Source organism: Schistocerca americana, chromosome 3, assembly GCF_021461395.2.
Source record: "Schistocerca americana isolate TAMUIC-IGC-003095 chromosome 3, iqSchAmer2.1, whole genome shotgun sequence".
In the NCBI taxonomy this organism is placed as follows: domain Eukaryota; kingdom Metazoa; phylum Arthropoda; class Insecta; order Orthoptera; family Acrididae; genus Schistocerca; species Schistocerca americana.
In genome coordinates this window covers 792,911,900-792,932,763 of record NC_060121.1, presented here as the reverse complement: position 1 = coordinate 792,932,763, position 20,864 = coordinate 792,911,900, and the positions used below count along the sequence as shown (strand labels likewise).

The window sequence follows — 20,864 nt, the reverse complement described above, 5'->3', positions numbered from 1 at the left end:
ATGCGGCATGAATTGTTCCAACTTTTACGTGTTTACCATTTCAAATCTGCTTAGTAGAGTGCCCAAGTGTCCCAATACTGGACGGCCAACATCTTGCTAGCGTCATTTTTTCTCCACAAACATTTTTTCGCAGTGCATAAATTGTGGGAAAATTATAAATATGTTGATGCAAAATCCTGTGCAAATTAACATTGTGGGCATAGGAAATGTGACGGGATCAGTAAAAAATGTTGTAAACAGTGGGAAAACATTAATTCCAGGAGTGTAAAAGCAAGGTTATTTTTACTGTATATCACATCCCAAAAGGTATGAGCTTAGGGGTAATCAAATCAGTTTATTATGAACAGCTCAGTGCCGTTGAGGAAGAATTGCAGACAATCACCAGAGGTCATCGTCTCATCACTGAACAATTTTGATGCATATTGACCATTCCATGCCAATTTTAAGATAATTGTAAATTCAGAGTGGAGAAAATGTGGACCAGATTATAAAAGGTAGAACATTGTATCAGTATTAGTTAACAGCTACCTACTAATCACCACACATACAGGGTGGTCCCCTGTGTGTCAGATGATAATTTGAGAGGAACAGGAGAATATACTGCATCATTCTTATGGAGATAAAAGGTAGCCATTGGTGTTTCTATGTCAACTAACATTGAACAAAGTTACCAAAAGATACATGTAACAATTGCCATCAGTTGATGACAGTTGGACCTGTTTGAAAGGAGTTAATATGTAATGGGAAACCTGGTTTTATACCTCATTTTAGACACGTGATTACAATAAGTGTGACATTGTCGTTTTCTGGAATATTTGAGGAGCCTTTAAAATACTTAACAGTGATGCTGAAGTACGTCTGAATTGCATCTTTGTCTGTGCCTCTATGTTGCCCAATAAATGATAGTCTTGGGCATAGGCATCTGTAGAATTTATCCGAGTGGGATGTTTGTCACATCCTGAAAATTGTCGTATTTAATATAAATGAGTTGGTCATTTTTGATAAACCCACTAGAACTAAAACCAAATGTATCTGGAGAATTTATGGTTATCACTTCTAGAAGAATTCTCTAATGAATAAAAACTCTGTAATCCAGATTACAAGGAGAGGGGGGGAGGCAGCAGCAAGTGCCCCTTCTGCCCCACCCCTCCCCCGTCACCCCCCTACCTACAATCGCTAGTAGTCAGTGCATGATTCTGGTGTCAGTGTGACAACATTTCTCCAACCCTTGGTATAGTGTGGACAGTTGCAGTTTGCAGTAGGATAATAAGCTCAGACATTATACATTTTAAAAATGATTATGCTTCTGAAAGTGTCATACACAAACAACCATAGTATTAAATTAATTGCTAAATTGATAAGTAATTTATTAATAAATTTCAGGGAGAAGGAGTTAGATGATGAGCGTGACATTCTTATGCAGCAGATTTCCAGTCTTAAGAATGAGATGAAGAAGACACTGGAGCAAAATTCATATCTCGAAAGAGAACATGCTGTGAGAAGAAATGAATTTGAAGTGCATTTGTCACATAAAGAGGAAGAAGTAAGCCCATATTTGATTAGTATTCCTGTAAATGAGAGTCGGACATGTGCTAATATACTAACTGTTATAATTTCTAAATAGAGTATTATTAGTTATTTCAATAGAATTAAAGTTCAGCTTTAGAATACTTTTTTCTCAGCTACGGGTTATTCAAGAAGCTAATGAAGAATTGACTGCAACTGTGGAGAAACTCAAAGAGCAGCTAGAAATTTCTAAGCAGACTATAGCACAAGAGCGTGAGAATATGGAACGTTTGCATGAGAATCATTTAAAAGAGATTCAAGCGCACAAGACAATGGTAAATGAACATAAGGGTATGTAAGCTAAATATTTTGTCTCTCATCTTTTAATCTCTTTATATTGCATCAAGCAAACTATTAATTATAGAAATTTCAGTGGAAAACACACTCTCTCTCTCTCTCTCTCTCTCTCTCTCTCTCTCTCTCTCTCTCTGTGTGTGTGTGTGTGTGTGTGTGTGTGTGTGTGTGTGTGTGTGTTTTGCAGCATTATCACTGTACTAATAGTTGTTCCTAAAAAATTGTTTGTCAGGCCAAAGGGATAATGCAGTCTCCAAAGCACAGTACTTTGAATACAGATTAGAAGGTGTACAGAAAGAACTGGAAGAAACTATGGAACAATATGAGAAGATGGTAGGTTCAGTGGAAGAACATAACAGTTATCATGAGAAAAGGCACAAACAGCTGGAGAAAGAGAAGGAAAAGTTGAAAGAAGAACTACAGATTGCAAATGAGATGGTGAAAACTGCTTTGAAAGGTATGTTTTCCTATTAATAGTGCACTGTAGATTTGTTTCATGTGTTCTTTCTCCTTCCAAATGAATTTATTAACTTCCCCTTTATATTTTTTCATTCTGTTCCTGTCACAGTTATCCTTGTGTAACTATTCCTTCGTTCATCATAGAATAAAATGTTCCTCTCAGTCCACAAGTCATCAAGAGTACTCGGTAAGAACAGCTTGCAGTTGTCGTACTCTTTAGGATATTATTGGAAAATAGGTTTAAACTAATGTTCACCCATCTCCTTAGTTGATGCTGTATTGTGGAGTGTATCACGGGTGATACAGGAAAGTAACCTACAGTTTCCTTTTTAATTACAGCTTGGAACAGGGATCACTGCTCAATTGAAATTATTTGTGCTTAACTAGCAAGCACTTGATCTAGGCATCTAGATTTGTTAGACTGACAGTCTATCAGTCTCATTCCGTAGATATCTGTCACCACTTACTTATTCTGATGTGATCATTTCAGTCACATTAATGGTGTTTCATAATATTTTTACCTTCATGCTTGTCATTTGTGTATTATTATGTCTTCAGATGGGACATGTCAATATAAATGTACAAGCCACTGAAATTACATGGGTAGTTTCAAAATTCATGGAATGATTTGACTTGTGTAATGTGTTCTTGTTAGTACTGAGGGTAAGTATTTTGATTGGGGATGTCAACCATTTATGACCCATGAGCAGAGTGGAAAAAAATATTTGTGATGGGAAAAGAAAAAATATATGCTAGGCACTGAAGGCTGAAAGTTTCTGGCTTGTAGTTTTGTACTGAACTTTTGTAATTATAATCCTGTATATATTACACATCACATTTATTGCTAAATGAAGTTTACTTTTAGTACAGTTTGCATAAATTAAGAGATACAGTGCATAAACTTTCATTTGTGAGTAGGATACCATGTAGTCCTTTTGGATTGTTTGATTTTTGACATCATATTAACAGCATGGTTATTAGATGTGAAGCTCATAATTGGATTTGACAAGAGGAACAAAACAAGTAAGGTATTGAACTCTCTGACAAGTAGTTTATTTGATTTAATGAATACAGAGCAATGGTAAAGAATTGGTACTGTGTTTTTTCAAACTAGGGTGCAGGGGAACAGTAGCACAGCCATAGACAATATTTTTATCCATTCTTCATTACTAGATGGGCATTCCGTTAGTAAAAGCGTGAATGGCCTTTCAGACCATGATGCACAAATTTTAACACTAAAAGGCTTTTGTACTCTAACTGAGGTCATATTTAATTACAAACTATGTAGGAAAGTTAATCCAACAGTAATACAGAGTTTTTTAAATCTTGTCAAGGAACAAGACTGGCAAGATGTTTATAGTGCCGATAACATCGATGATAAATACAATACTTTCCTGAACACATTTCTCATGATCTTTGAGAGTTGCTTTCCATTAGAACATTCTAAACGGGGTACTAGCAGTAATGGGCATCCTGGGTGGCTGACTTGTGGGATAAGGATATCATGTAGAACAAAGAGGAAATTATATCAAAATGTTAGAAGTAGTCACAATCAAGCTACAGCAGCCCATTACAAACAGTATTGTAAGGCACTTAAAAATGTTATCAGGAAGGCAAAGAGTATGTGGTATGCAAATAGAATAGCTAATTCACAGGATAACATTAAAACCATATGTTCTGTTGTGAAGGAAGTGTCTGGTCAGCAGCACAAGGTCGATGATATAATGTCAGTTTGCAGTAAAAATATTTCTGTTACTGATAAATCAGATATATGTACAGTATTTAACAATCATTTTCTGAGCATTGCTGGTGAATTAAATAAAAATGTAGTTTTTACAGGAAATCATATAACTTTCTTGACAAATGCCTTTCCGAGATTGATGTCTGAAATACTCCTCTGTGATACAGACAAGAGGGAGATCGAGTCAGTAATTAAATCTCTGAAGACTAGGGACTCTCATGGTTATGATGGAGTGTCTAGCAGAATATTAAAGTACTGTGCTGCATATGTTAGGAGGAGGAGGAGGATATTGGTGTTTAACATCCCATTGACAACGAGGTCATTAGAGACGGAGCACAAGCTCGGATTAGGGAAGGATGGGAAAGGAAGTCGGCCATGCCCTTTCAAAGGAACCATCCCGGCATTTGCCTGGAGTGATCTAGGGAAATAACGGAAAACCTAAATCAGGATGACCGGACGCGGGATTGAACCGTCGTCCTCCCGAATGCGAGTCCAGTGTGCTAACCGCTGCGCCACCTCGCTTGGTGCATATGTTAGCCCTGCATTTAGCCATATAGGTAATTTTCCCTTTAGGAGTGTTCAGTTTCCTGAGCGATTAAAGTACTCAGTAGTAAAGCCGCTTTATAAAAATGGATAATGTAGATAATTTTAGACCTATTTCTATGCCATCAGTGTCTGCAAAAGTTATTGAAAAGGCTATGTATGTAAGGATAATTGATCATTTTATATCACATGATTTGCTATCAAATGTACAGTTCGGCTTTAGAAGTCGTTTAACAACTGAAAATGCTATATTCTCTTTTCTCTGTGAGGTACTGGATGGGTTAAACAAAAGGTTTTGAACGCTTGGCATAATTTTTGATTAACTAAGGCATTTGATTGTGTAGATCACAAAATATTGCTCCAGAAGTTGGACCATTACGGAATACAGGGAGTAGCTTACAATTGGTTCACCTCTTACTTTAGCAACAGGCAGCAAAAGGTCATTATTCACAATATTGATAACGGCTGTGATGTGGGGTCTGAGTGGGGTGCTGTCAAGTGGGGGGTGCCCAAGGGATCATTGTTGGGGCCAATCCTGTTCCTTATTTATATAAATGATATGCCCTGTAATATTACGGGTAACTCTAAAATATTTCTGTTTGCTGATGACACTAGCTTGATAGTAAAGGACGTTGTGTGCAATATTGGCTTGGTTTCAAATAGTGCAGTACATGACCTCAGTTCATGGCTTGTAGAAAATAAACTAACGCTAAACCACAGTAAGACTCAGTTTTTACCAGTTCTAACATACAATTCAACAAAACCTGACATTTTGATTTCACAGAACAGGCATATGATTAGTGAAACCGAACAGTTCAAATTTCTATGTGTTCAGATAGATAGTAAGCAGTCGTGGAAAGCCCACGTTCAAGATCTTGTTCAAAGACTTAATACTGCCAATTTTGCTATTCGAACTGTATCAGAAGTTAGTGATGGTGCGACGCGAAAATCAGTCTACTTTAACTCGGTATTGTCGTATGGTATTATATTTTGGGGTAGCTCTTCCCATTCTAAAAGGATATTTTTGGCTCAGAAACGGGTGGTTCAGGAAATAAGTGGTGTTAGTTCACGAACCTCTTGTTGACCTCTGTTCATGAGTCTGGGTATTTTGACATTAGCCTCCCAATACGTATATTCCTTATTGTCCTTTTTTGTTACCAATATTAGTTTATTCCCAAGAATAAGCAACTTTCACTCGCTTAATACTTGGCAGAAATCAAACCTACATTTGGATCGGACTTCCTTAACTCTTGTGCAAAAAGGTGTGCTGTTTATTGGTGCATCCATTTTCAATAAGCTGCCACTCGAATTCAAAAATCTTAGCAGTAATCCATGCGCTTTCAAATCAAAACTGAAGAGTTTCCTCATGGGTCACTCCTTCTACTCTGTCGAGAAGTTCCTTGAAAAATTAAGCTGATTTTTATTGTATTGCTGATAGCGTTTACTTGAACTTAAGCACTGACTTTTTTAAGGTTCATGAACATTTATTTTTGTCTGTTATTACGTTTATGTTGTATTTCATGTACTGACACATTCCATGACCTTGGAGATTTGCTCCTCAATTTGGTCCTACAGAACTTGATGAGTAAATAAAAATAAAAAAATAACTTTATTGTCCCCACAGGTCTTCATTTTCGTCTTCATAAATCTTTCAAATGGTCGACAGCTCCCTATGTGACTCTGTAACAAGCTAAGCAAGTCCATTTTTTGGAATTGTTATTGATTCCCACATCACTTATGAAATTAAAAAAAATACCAACCAGGGTCTTTTGTGTTCACTTCCCTTGCATTGCTGCTTCAAGAATGTGTGCATGGATCTATTTGTGATGTCAGTTTTGTTCATTGTTTTTGTTATTTTTCTCGCCAGTTCTTTGAAAGACTTTCTGCATGGTACCTCTATTCATTTATTTTAATTGTACTTTTAAACATTTATAAAGCTACTTTCATTTTTGATTATAGTTAAGTTTCTCATCCACAAAGTACTCTGCTCCAGTTAATCAGTTTTTTTATGTCACTTGAACATTTGTATTTTAAGAAAAGCCTTATTGTTTAACTGTAAATGTTACTTTTGTCTCTCTTACTCTCCATTTTATATCTTCCTTTCTTCTTTTATCTTCAGTTGTATTATTACCTGGATATTTGTATTTTAATGTTGATTTAATCTTATTAATTTTATTGTTTACCTTCTCTGATATTTTGGGGCATGATGGTATTTGTCTTTTTTGCATTAGTTCTCATTTTGTGTTCATTTCTTAGTATTCAGTCCATATCTTTTAAGCGCCTTTGTAGGTTTCTTTCATCCTGGGCTGACAAAATTGTGTTATCTGAAAACCTAAACTTCTATTTTCTCTGTTTATTTTACTACCTGTACAGCATTATTTGCAGTCATTTATTGCATATGCTTCAATAACTCTTTCTCATGTCTCCACCTTCATCCTTGTATCCCTTCACTCTCTCTACTGGTAAGTCCCTCTCATTCTTCTGTCTGAGTTACCTGCCCTTCATTCTGACTTGCCCACTGCATCCCTCCCTCCTTCCCAGTCAAGGAGCTATTAGTTCTGAAATCTAGGAAGCATCCGACTTTTAATTTTGCATATGTTTATCGGCAGTACTATGCATTTTGCCAGCAGATCCAGCTCATAATTGGTTAATTTTCATGGTTGAATATTTCTTTGATACACTGCTCTTTATTGATGATGAAGATGAATGAGAATTAATTATATCCTTCTCTAACTATATCTAAGTGAACTGCCAAATAATGACTGCAAATCTTGTGTACAATTTTGTATAATAATATAATTTTGTATATGTTATTGACCACTGAAGATGCCCAACGTGAATTGGCAACACGTGTCTGGTACTCAAGACTAAATTTCAGCTGCAAAAGATGGAAGCTTTCTTATTTTTATCATATAACATCATCGATGAAAAGGAATTAACTATGATGCTCAAGAGCAGTATTTCCCAACCTGGGGGTAATTACCCCCTTAGGGGTAAAATGAAATTTTCTGAGCAGTAAAAACTATACAGTTTGATTCTGTTTCAGTCACAAAATTAAATTATTTTCAAAATATCATTATCATAGTTTTGTAAGACTCTAATATTGATTATATATATTTTATCAGTAATTACTTTTTCTCAATTAGTAGCATTAATGCAGTGGAGATTACAGATTCCTCACATAGTTCACCCACTACACACACATGTTGTGTTTTGTCCCATACATTGCTAGAGATAAAAGTGAGACACATAAGTAACAAATGCTAAATACCTTTAGAAAATATCTTCCAAGTTGTCGATAGTACCTGCAGCAGTCGAGAAATTGCTTCATTATTCGCTTCTAAACAGATAAATGAATTAATTGACAGAATGACACAGCAGTAACTACATAAGATGTACTATAGTGCTGTATACAGTTTTATTATTATAATTAGATGGTTAGATGCAAAGCATTAACAGCCTAAAGTCGTCCAATTTCAGCTAGTTCAGAATTAAGGAGTGCAGTATATTATTATTATTATCATCATTATTATTAGATGGTTAGACACAAAGCATTAACAGCCTCAAGTTGTCAAATTTCAGCCAGTCCAGAAATAAGGAGTGCAGCATTGCCATGATTTACGAACAATAAGTATAGTGCACATATCTGAACATGTCTGATTTTAAATGGGGTTACAGTGCGCAGGTCAGGCAAGTTCCACAATGGAGAGGAGTAATACAGGAGAAGCATGATTTGTAACAGATGTTTATCTTCACTGCGGATAGTTAGCTTTCTTATCTTAGAAGGAGTTGTGAGTAGCACTTATGATGCACCACGGATTGCTTCATCATTCACACACATAAAAATGTTCCAAGAAAAGTCTTTCATTCGATAGTTTAGTTAGGTGCTGAAGTTGGTGATAAAGTGGAGGGGGGGGGGGACAGACAACAGGGGGTGGGGTGTGGGAGGGAGGGGTGACACAGGAGAGGGTATTAGCTAATGTTTGATTGTACTCAACATTAATGGTTAAGAAATGTTGGGAACCACTGTTCTAGAACATTCAAAATAATAGCATTATCCAGAGCAGTGGCATAGCAGAAGTGGTTAAGGTATGTTCTTGACATGCTGAAGGTTGTGGGATTGAATTGAGACAGATGCTTTGAAATTTATATTGTTAAATGGTTATTGAAATGACTTAGTTCCTTATTTTACTCAAGTTATTGTTTTAAATGCATTTTTAAAAATTTCTAACCCATTGTTACATCATTGTAATCACAATGTTAATTGTTTTATTTGCTCTCTTTTTTTTCATTCTGTACTTATTTTTCCAATTGAAAACAAGCCTTATGAATATGAATTTCATTATTTTTTTTACCTATCATAATATTTAAACATTTGAAAATTCTGATCTGTCAGTTAAAAACCAAGAGACAAAGTGATCTATTTGTGTCGTCTGTGCAGTGATGACAAAAATGCATTTTTTGTTAAAATATGTACATTGAAAATGTAAATTCTTGTTGCACTGTGGGTAAAATAAAGCAAATGAAGATTTAAATGAATGGACCAAAGTGTGAAATGGAAGAAATTAAATCAATGGTGATATATTGCAGTAATTAAAATCACATGAACAAAGCTTCGAAAATCAAAAAAGAAATACAAAAAGAAAAAATTAGAGCAGATAAATTTAATTCAGTGGCATGGCAAATGATTAGAAATAAAATTAATAGCATTTGAATCAGTTAACTGAATAAAAATAATTATGTTAGTCAATTCAGTAAATAATTAAAAATAAAAATTTAAAAGTACCTGACGGGATTGTAACCCACAATCTTCACAACTTCAGGAATGTATCTTAACAACTATGCTACCCTGCATAATATGATGCTATTATTTTTAAATATCTAAAGTAAGGCTGTCCGATCTTTTTAACGATTAGACAAAACTGATGATTCAAAAATCGTATGCAAGCCACTGACCTCTGATGGTTCCTATTTTTGTTACATTAAAAAAAATTAAGTCATTGTGCAACAAAAGAAATGCAGCATTCTGAAATATGTCAACTATTAAAGTAAAATAAATAGCAACCTCTGCCAAGTAAAGAAACAGATTAACAAAAATCAAAGTCTAAATAACTGATACAATTAATGTGATTTTGGATATGGTTTCTGTTTTAGTAATTTTCCTATGTTAGGTGTCAGATCACATGTTGACAGCAACTTCAAATCTAGAAAATTTTATTTATGCTTTTGAAGTTCTGGAATGTGCTTTAAAATGACTGTAAGGTAATCTTAGATTAGTGTTTATTACAGTTGATAGCAGCAATATTGAGCTTCTCTTTCAAATCTTTATGTTTGGGGATAAGGTCAACATTTTCATTGGCTAAATTTGCTTTGAATTTGCTTATCAAAGTAAACGTAGTTGGAAGTGAACAATCTTTGCTCTAAGCACTGTCGGACTTAACATCTGGAACAATCTTTGCCTCCTAATTTGAGATTTAAAATGTTGAGGTAATTAGTAATGAACCAGGATTTATTTTTCAGTAAATCAATTCCCAAAGAGTAACAACCTTTGTTCCTCTAAAAATTCCAATACCCACTCTCTCAAGTTGAAGAAATGTTTCAACGAGTTGTCCCCTTGAAAGCCGCCACACGACACAGATAGTTGCAACTCTCCATATTTGTGATATCTTCTTCAAATAAAACCCTGAATTGACGTCTGTGAATAGCTTTTCCAGTTATGTAATTTATGCAGCTTACTACCTGGTCCATAATATCATCCAGCTTCATGTCCTTTCCACACAATGCTTTGTGGTGGATTATGCAGTGATATGAATTTTCTAACAAAGCTATGCACTGATTATTTTTCTCAACCATTGCAGTTACACCACCACTGCAAATAGATGTAATTTTGTCATTTGGTAAAGTTTATTTTTCCCTAACATCTTCTTTAATTTTCATGAAAATGTCTTTTCCTTGTGTTGTAGTTCCAGCTGGCATAATTCTAGTCAATATTGAAATATATTCCAGTGTTTATCAAAGCAATGAACAAAAATAGGCAACTGAGATCAACTCATTAAATCAAAAGTTTCATCTAATGCCCTCTACAAGTACATATGCTATCTTGTATTTGGTTGCTGACATCAATAAGAATTTCCTCCACCTGTCTCGTAAGTGTTTTGTGAAAGTGAAAGACTGCCAGCTTAAGCTTTGACATTTGGTCATTACAGTTTTGTGCAAAGGTTGTCAAAGTCTTTCTAAGAAATTCTCCACAAGAAAAAAGCTGCTTCTTTTCCACTAAAAACAAAGAAGACATATCCTGCAAACATGTTTCAGCAGTACTTTCAGCAGCTACACGGTTGTTGGCTGACTTGCATAGCAGCCAATGGCAACTATTTTTAGGGAGGCTGTGGATCTGTTGAAGTGTATGCCACGGCATTCAGGCCAGAAGCCATTAAAAAAAAATTAAAGGAAAGTGTATGTCAGAGCTGTATGTCTTTCAGGACAAACACAAATCAACAAAAGTATAAGTGTATGCTGTGTTATGCGGCATCTTGAGACATCCAGGCTCTTGTGGGTGCCTACTTCGTGGTTTCTGTCTCAAAACTGAATGACAGTAGTAGTATATATAATGAGAGACTAACTGCAAATAGTTTTTGTAAACAAATTCTATCAGTAATTTTTAACTGTTTTTAATTTTATCATTAAATCTGTGTATTACAAAGTTAAGTTCGAAAAGTACTACCAAATATATATTTTATTTTTTTAAATGATGCCACACAGTTGAAATCACAGAGTACTATTTAGTAACTCACAGCTCTACAGGGAATTTTTTGTTGAAATTCATGACTAAAGGTTCTGTGATGGGTTTCTCAATCTCAGTTATTTAGCTCTTGGGGGTGACATCACTTGGGGGGTGTATCCCAGAGGCTTGTTAGCAGTTAAATCAAGTTCCAGAGGTTAATGTTAAGTTTCTTTCTGTCATTATTTGAAGAGTACTCACGATACTTTAATCTATGAACATTTTCAGTCAATAAAACAACACTGATGTCATAATGTAGTAGTCCACAACTGATCCTATAGCAAGATTGTTTTTTTGCAAATGTGGTGATATATTGACCAAGCCCAAAGTCCTCATCATGTGCTTTTTTTTGTTGGAGAAACTTGCTGTTTACAAAACATATTGAGAATATGGTTTTGTACATCAGCAACTTTAGGTGTTACCAGAAAATAATTTATTAAATGAAGATACGAAGGTGAAAAGAGGTATAAGCACAGAAAGTAAGTAAGGTGTAGAGAATAAATGAGTGGAAATGTGGAAAGCTTCAGAAATTTCATTGGTAAATATGAGCAGTTTGAACATCGTGTTTGCCACTTCTTATCATGTCTCAGTTCTCTTATTAAATGTGCCACCACGTTACTGTGGCATTATCTTGTTCCATAATTCAGAATGATGTTGAACTATGTGTAATTAGTGGAGACAGCAAAAAAGTCCCATTTTTTGCCAAATTTGGTGTTATTTTTTGTCAATTTCAATCTTATTTTTTGCCGATTTCGATCTTATTTTTTGCCTATTTTGGTTGTTTTTTTTTTTCCATTTTCAGTGTTACTTTGTCCATATTTCGGTGTTACTTTTTCCAAATTTCAGTGTACTTTTTTTCAAATGTCAGTACCATTTTTTCCCATTTTTTGTTTTTTGTTAAATTCAAAAATTTTTATTGAATTAGTTTATTTTTTGCAACTTTTGTAATTTTTGGCCAATTTCAGTGTTCTTCGCAAATTTCGGTGATATTTTTTTTACCAAATTTGAGTTTTTTTGCCATTTTTAGTGCATTTTTTGCCAGTTTTAGTGCATTTTTTGCCAGTTTTAGTGCATTTTTTGCCAGTTTTAGTGCTTTTTTGCCAGTTTTAGTGCTTTTTTGCCAGTTTTAGTGCTTTTTTTTGCCAGTTGCAGTGTATTTTTTGCCAGTTTTGGTTTTATTTTTTAAAAATCATGTTTTGGTGTTATTTTTAGGCACTTGTGCTGTTTCTGTGGCGATTTTTGTGTTACTTGTTAGCAGATTCGGCGGGATTTTTTGCCAAATGCGGTGAGGTTTCTTTGCCAAATGCGGTGAGGTTTTTTTGCCAAATGCGGTGAGGTTTTTTTGCCAAATGCGGTGAGGTTTTTTTGCCAAATGCGGCGAGGTTTTTTTGCCAAGTGCGGTGAGGTTTTTTTTGCCAAGTGCGGTGAGGTTTTTTTTGCCAAGTGCGGTGAGACTGTTTTTGCCAAATTCTCTGGTACTTATTTGCCTGCCACATTCAGTGTTATTCTTTCTTGGCCATATTCGGTCATTTTTTTCCATATTCGGTCATTTTTTTACATATTTGGTTAAATTTTTACCATATTCAGTGTTTCTTGCAAAATTTATTTCTTGTGGCAATTCTGCTGGCTTTCTTATAAATTTCAGTGTGTTTATTTCTAAATTTGGTGTTTTTACCAATTTGGATACTATTTTAGATGTCACACAGTTTTTTTGTACAGGGAACAAACTGTCATTTAAATATTGAACACAAACCTCAGTCTTGAGGGGAGAAAAAAGGCAAAATGCAAGCTAAACCTTCAATAACTATCATTTATGAATATTGGTGAACTCGTCCTCAGATTTATAACTTTTTTTTGTATATGGGAAAATGACAGATTTCAAGATATTTCATAAAAAATGTTGATTTCATGATATTTTGCAAAAAAAAAAAACACCAATTTATGCTTTTTTGTGTTATCATTTTTGCGAAATTTTCCTGTCTCTGGTAATTGGAATATCTTCATCTCACAGGTGTGAGCATTTTTGCGAAATTTTCCTGTCTCTGGTTATTGGAATATCTTCATCTCACAGGTGTGAGCCCCTCCTTTGCCTATCAACATATTACTGCACACTGATGTATATTAATCCAAACTTAAAGATATGTGCAACTTTTTCCAGCCTGTGACAACTTTCTCTACAGTCATATTGGTCTATTGCTCTGTCCATTTATATATTAAAATTATTGACTTACTGGTGAAAAAAGTTTTTGGAGAACTTTTTGTAAAATCTACTTAAGTACTTTTTAATAGATCTTAAGACAAGTATACACAAAATACATGCCATTCCTTCCTCCAATTCAGCAGTATTTATTGTAAGTGGGTGAGTGCCATGGATTTTACTTCTAAATTTTCTGCTTTTTTTTTCCTAAACAGAGAATTTGGAGCGAGATGTGGAAGATCTCTCTCCATTGTTAGCTTCAGTAAAACGTATGTTGAAACCTGGTACAAGGCTCACACAAATATTTGTTAGCCACGCTGAACTATTACAAGAACTAGAACAGGAGCAGAATCGTAATTGTCGTCTTCAAAAGCATATGGACGCTATTATAGAGGTTTGTACTTTCAATACATTAATTACATTTCAGCATTCAGATTTTAGATATATGAAAAGTTTGATGGATGAAAATAAACTATTTGGGCAGTATGTTTTCTTGGAAGTTATAAAATTTAATTTGCTGTGACAGCTTTAGAGCAAGAACAAGGTGACGATCTTTTAAATTTTTAAAAATTAGCTGTCCACATACAGTTGTATATTTAATAAGCAGATACTGTATTCCGTTAAATCATTGAGTTTTGATGTCATGCTACTGGAATCTAATCAGCTTTGATTGGGTTCCATATCATTTTTTGCTTTGAACTTTATGAATGGTGGTTTGGTAGCTAAGTTTAGTAGATGGGGACTATTGTGATTGAAATTGTTGTGCATGCTCCATTATTTTACTGTAACCAGTTTCAGCCCAAAACTGAGACTTCTTCAGATAGTATTATACCCCCGCCGGCGAAACATTGCACTTGACAGTTCGCTTTTTGTCTAGTTAGGTTGGCTATACTGTAATAGCGATGTTGCAACAGCAGCCTTTATACACACAGCAGACGTTACAGTTTTCTGTCCCGTCTTGTAAATGCAAGCGATTGAGCAATTACAGTGTATATAAAAACTCGTTTTTAGTTGTACTACAGTGACAGGAAGTAAACAACCGTGTAATAATGCATGTAAAAGCATAACAATGAGCACCCTTTCAATAACGGAGCAAAGAAATACAAAAAAACAAGCATCTGACGACTGGTACTTTAAAATCAATAATGTACATAGTTTACAAAATAAATAATAACCGAGATTGCAATAAATAACCAATATTAGTAATTTTTCACTCACCAATTTACAGCGATAATGGCGGAATTCCATCCAGCTCGCCATCGTCACTGTTGTCCAATTCATCGCCAAAACCGTCTTCGTCGTCATCATCAGGAAGACAAATCATTAATTGTTCATGGCCACTGATAATGCCTTCTATTGTCTGTGCTGCTCGTATAAGCTTCTCGACGTGCTCTACTTTTTTTCTCCATGAGGCTGCATCCACTGTCACATGAGCTTCACGCAACAGCTTTTCCACCTCTATTATTGTAAAGGACTTGTTGTTGTTCCTTACATACATTTTTACATCACTCCATATTAACTCAATAGGGTTGAAATGGCAGTGATATGGTGGCAGCCTTATTACAGTATGACCCTGCTCCTTGGCAATTTCGTCTACTACATATGTAGGTGTCGTAGGCTTATTTTCTTTAACAAGAGAATATAACAGAACCTTTGTCATACTCATATCCGCTGCAATATTTCAAGCCTGTAACCACTGCACCATAACTTTGTGGTTGGGGCTTTGTTCTGTATCACCGAATGATATGGAGCATTGTCCATTACAATTGTTGTAGGGACAGGAAATTGTTTTAAAACGTTCCTGAACCACTCAACAAATCGTGTGTGATCCATATCTTCATGGTAATCACCAGTCTTTTTTGATCTAAAAACTAAAAGTGCGTCAGGGACAAAACCACTGGAGGAGCCTGCATGGACCACAATTAATCTAGCTCCTCTTCCCGTCGGCTGATGGCCGCTACTGCTGGGTGTGTTATCCGTCCAACATTTACTGACAGCTTCCCCGGCATTAACCCACGTTTCATCTAGCCAAATTATGGAATGAATGTCTCTGCCCACAATTTTGTGCAAGAAAATGCTACGAGCGGTAACAATATGTGTCCCCTCTAACAGTACTTTGCGTCCGTCTAGCGTTTTGTAACGAAAACCCATGTTTTTTAGCACAATTTTTAGTGATGTTTTACCACCCCTGAAGAGTTCACTTTCTTTTAAAGAGATTAATAACTTAGCTACAGTCTTTTCTGCTGTAGTAAGCATAAACATGCCTACGAATTGCATCAGTCTGGAAAGAATCTGAATCTGTGATAGGACTAGGCCGCTTTTTCTTCTTTCCCGGGGTTGATAAAAATGTATTATTTGATCCAGACAGCTTGGAATCATTACGGCTCACTTCAGTATCTTCCAAGTTTTGTAGTAATACCCCCTTACTTACTACGGTTCTTGCACTAATACCAAGAGTTTTCGACGTACGTTCCACCACTTTGTCGGCAGGAATTGATGGCTGTCCATGAATGCTTACGTAGTTTTTCTCCTGCTCGTAAAACTCACGAGTTCTGCATAGTAACTCCAGTGCCTGGCTGTTTAGCGGCACCCCTTGACGCAAAGGATTGTCACTAGGTGAACGAAGTCTTTTCGGTGGCATTTTCCAAGTATGTACACTCACAACGTAACAAAAGCCACAACGATATAGCACACAGTACAACGAAAACATGCGATAAACAACATACAATTCACATTGTATACACATTCACTAAACAAAGCCGGCAATGCGGGAACTTTGACGTCACAGCATGTGAGTAACAGCAGTGCTCACTGCGCTGTGATTGGCTGGCGCCCCACGCTGAACGCCTAGCGCCTATCGTTCTTCACTTGTTACTCTGTTACGCTGCCAACTTCATACGCGAACGTCAAGTGCAATGTTTCAGCGGCCCGGGTTTAGTTATGATTCTAAAACTGAAATGTGTGTATTATCCTCAGATTAATGTCTTGAGCTTGCAAACAATCACGTCCTCTATTTCACTTGTCATTTGGAACATCATTATAAAATATGTGTAAAGAGTATAATGCTGAGTGCATGTAATCACTAATTATTTATTATGCAAACAAATGTTCCAACGTGCTTTTCTGTAGCTAGAATTTGCTAAGGATTATTGAAGATAGTCACTGAGAAGGCAGGTTTTATGCATAGTAATGGGATATTAAGGATGAAAACAACAAATAAAAATGATAAAAGATTCATTCACAACTGGTTTACAGCTGGCATAAAAAATACGTAGTATCCCAAAGTACATTTCTAGCTCCTCAGGGGCGACTCTTTTTTTGAGTACAGTGAAACCCCACTTTTACACGTTTCAAATCTGGGGAAATGTAAACTGTGGGAAATAATGTTTTAAACAGTAAAAGTTGCACAAGGAATCTCCTCCTGCTGTTTTGCACTTTATGTATGACGTATGTACCAAGCAGGAATCAAAACACTTGTCAAGGTCGTGCTTATTATCTAATAATGATTTATTACCTAATAAAAAACTATACACTGATGTAACTGGAACTGATAACAGTCTGGGAAGTAGAAATGTTTCATATATCACAATTGATGTTCTTGGAAAGCCTGCATCAGTCATTCATTATGTAATGAAATGAAATGCTGCACCAAATATGTAGTTTTTCATGCTAAGCATGACATGTTTCAAGACTTCATTCAGTACGTAAAGAATGAAATGCTGCACCAAATACGTAGTTTTTCGTGCTTAGCGTGACCTGTTTCAAGAATTCATTTTCATTGTCAGGTGCAAATATTTATGTAAGTGTTTTGTGTGGTGTTTGCATATGTATTGCTCTGCATCTCTTGCACTGTAATAGTCTTTTTGAGATTATCTGTTACTGTTCCTTCTGAGTAATGTAGGAAAACCACGCACACACACACACACACACACACACACACACACACACACTCACACACACTCACATTGTTTGTTAGTGAAACGAGTTCCTAACAAGGAGCAAATTTTATTATATCATCTGTGTGCTTTAATAGTTTAGCTTCTTGAGTTTCTGTGTGTAAATTTAAAATCTAATAGCCACAGTTCTCACATTTTCGTTTGCATCAGAAAGTAAACCGATTTTCTGATATATTACAAGTTCCTTATCAGGGGCAAATTATTAGTTCCACCCGAGTGCTTTGGTAGTTAGGTTCTTGAATATCTGCATATTACTAGACACAGTTCATGCGTTTTTGTCAAGGTCTGCAGTAGAGTTGCACAGCACTTGCCGATAGTCCATTTATCTGCATAGTTTAGTTTTCCACGGTATTTGGTATGGACAGTGACTGCGATTGTTGTGTGCAGATGCGAGCTGAGTTGGTGGCACTTCGCTCTGAGCTTCAGGCTGTGCTGGCTTCGGTTACACAGCTTGAGGCTGCAGTGGATGGGCACCACTGTTGTGGGCCGGCCCTGGGGATCCAGCGGACGTCTAGTGCGTCAGAGTCCTCCGATCGGTCCTCATCGGTGGCCAACCCAGTTACTGCTCGCACTGAGGCTGCCCCCTCACGTGTGGTTGAGTGGAAGGTTGCCCTGGGGCGAAGAAATACAGTTACTGCTCACACTGAGGCTGACCCCTCACCTGTGGTCGAGTGGGAGGTCGCCCCGGTGCAAAACAGGCAGCGAAAGACTTCCCAGGCGGCTGCACCTAAGGCCTCCCCGGTTTGTCTGACAAACAGGTTCCAGGTGCTGTCTGTGGCTGACAATGTCGCTGAGCCAGATGCTGTCGCCTATCCTGTTTCAGAGGAAACCACTCAGCCTGCAATATCTGGGCAATCGCAGAGGGTGGGACTATTGGTAGTTGGGAGCTCCAACATTAGGCGCGTTATGGGGCCCCTTAAGGACTTGGCTGGCGAGAAGGGTAAGAAAACCAATTTGCACTCCATGTGCATACCAGGTGGAGTCATTCCAGATGTGGAAAGGGTCCTGCTGGATGCCATGAAGAGCACAGGGTGCAGCCAGCTGCAGGTGGTTGCTCACGTCGGTACCAGTGATGTGTGTCTCTTTGGATCAGAAGAGATTCTCTCTGCTTTAGAGCGGTTAACATAAGTGGTAAAGGCTGCCAGTCTTGCTTGCAAGATGAAAGCAGAGCTGACCATTTGCAGCATAGTTGACAGGACCAATTGCGGACCTCTGGTACAGAGCCGAATGGAGGGCCTGAATCAGAGGCTCAGACGGTTCTGCGACCGTGTAGTCTGCAGATTCCTCGACTTGCGCCAAAGGGTGGTTGGGTTTTGGGTTCCACTGAATAGGTCAGGTGTCCACTACATGCAGGACATGGCTACTCGGGTAGCAGGGGTTGTGTGGCATGGACGGGGCGGTTTTTTAGGTTAGAGGGTCTCAGGAAAACACAAGATGGGCTTCAGTCACTAAGGGTGCAGTCTGAACACAGGAAGGACATATATATAGGAGCCATTGGTATAACAGTTGTAAATTGTCATAGCTGTGTTGGGAAAGTACCAGAGCTCCAAGCGCTAATAGAATTATAGGCACTGAAAGCTGGCTAAAGCCAGATATAAGCTCAGCTGAAATTTTTGCGAAGAACCTGTCGGTGTTCTGAAAAGATAGGCTAAACGCGGTTGGCGGTGGCGTGTCTGTTGCTGTTAGAAGTAGTTTAACTTGTCGCGAAATTGAAGTAGATACTTCCTGTGAGTTAGTATGGGTAGAGGTCATTGTTGGCAATCAGAATTAAATAATAATTGGGTCCTTTTACCGACCTCCCAGTTCAGATGATGCAGTTGCTGAAAGGATCAAAGAAAACTTGAGTTTGATTTCAAACACTTACCCAACTCATACGATAATAGTTTGGTGGTGACTTTAATTTACCCTCGATGTGTTGGCAAAACTACATGTTTAATTCCCGAGGTATGCATAAAATATCATCCGAAATTGTGCTAAATGCATTCTCTGAAAATTATTTCGAGCAGTTAGTTCATGAGTCCACGCGAATAGTAAACAGTTGTGAAAACACACTTGACCTCTTAGCAACAAATAATCTTGAGTTAATAACCAGCATCAAAACCGATACAGGGATTAGTGAACGCAGGGTTGTCGTAGCAAGACTGAATGTTGTAGTTCCCAAATCCTCAAAAAATAAGCGAAAAATATACCTATTCAAAAAAGCAGATAAAAATTCACTTGATGCATTCCTGAGAGACAGTCTCCACTCATTCCAAATTAATAATATAAGTGTAGACCAGATGTGGCTTAAATTCAAAGAAATAGTATTGGCAGCAATTGAGAGGTTTATACCAAATAAACTAACAAACGATGGAGCTGATCCTCCTTGGTACACAAAACGGGTTAGCACACTTGCAGAAATGATGAAACAAACATGCCAAATTTAAACAGACGCAAAATCCCCAAGATTGGCTATCCTTTACAGAAGCTCGAAACTTAGCGCGGAGTTCAATGCCAGACGCCTATAACTGTTTCCACAACGAAACTTTGTCTCAAAACCTGACAAAAAATCCAAAGAGATTCTGGTCGTACGTGAAATATGTTAGTGGCAAGAAACAATCAATGCCTTCTCTGCACGATAACAATGGAGACACTATCGAAGACTGTGCTGCCAAAGCAGATTTACTAAACACAGCCTTCCTAAATGCCTTCACAAAAGAAGACGAAGTAAAAATTCCAGAATTCGAATCGAGAACAGCTGCCAACATGAGTAACGTAGAAGTAAATATCCTTGGAGTAGTGAAGCTACTCAAATCACTTAATACAAGCAAGCCTTCTGGTCCAGACTGTATACCAATTAGGTTCCTTTCGGAGTATGCTGATGCATTAGCTCCATACTTAACAATCATATGCAACAACGAAAGATCCATACCCAAAGACTGGAAAGTTGCACAGGTCACACCAATATTCAAGAAACGTAGTAGGAGTAATCCAATAAATTACAGGCCCATATCGTTAATGTCGATATGCAGCAAGATTTTGGAACATATAATATTGTGTTCGAACATTATGAATTACCTCCAAGAAAATGGTCTATTGACACACAGTCAGCATGGGTTTAGAAAACATTGTTCCTGTGAAGCACAACTGGCTCTTTATTCACATGAAGTGCTGACTGCTACTGACAAGGGATTTCAGATCGATTCCGTATTCCTGGATTTCCGGAAGGCTTTTGACACTGTACTACACAAGCGGCTCATAGTAAAATTGCGTGCTTATAGAATATCGTCTCAGTTATGTGACTGGATTTGTGATTTCCTGTCAGAGAGGTCACAATTCGTAGTAATTGAT

At 37.0% G+C, this 20,864-nt stretch overlaps 1 protein-coding gene across 2 annotated transcripts in view; it reads left to right on the top strand.

Moving 5' to 3' along the window:
• The window catches only part of LOC124605312 (nucleoprotein TPR-like), a 404,625-nt gene that overhangs the window by 56,709 nt on the left and 327,052 nt on the right, over nt 1–20,864 (top strand). For both annotated transcript variants that reach the window (XM_047136896.1, XM_047136895.1), the window contains exons 4-7: nt 1,384–1,543; nt 1,683–1,857; nt 2,093–2,317; nt 13,794–13,972. In XM_047136896.1, coding sequence (XP_046992852.1) covers nt 1,384–1,543; nt 1,683–1,857; nt 2,093–2,317; nt 13,794–13,972 — 739 coding nt within the window. The remainder of the gene's footprint in view (nt 1–1,383; nt 1,544–1,682; nt 1,858–2,092; nt 2,318–13,793; nt 13,973–20,864) is intronic.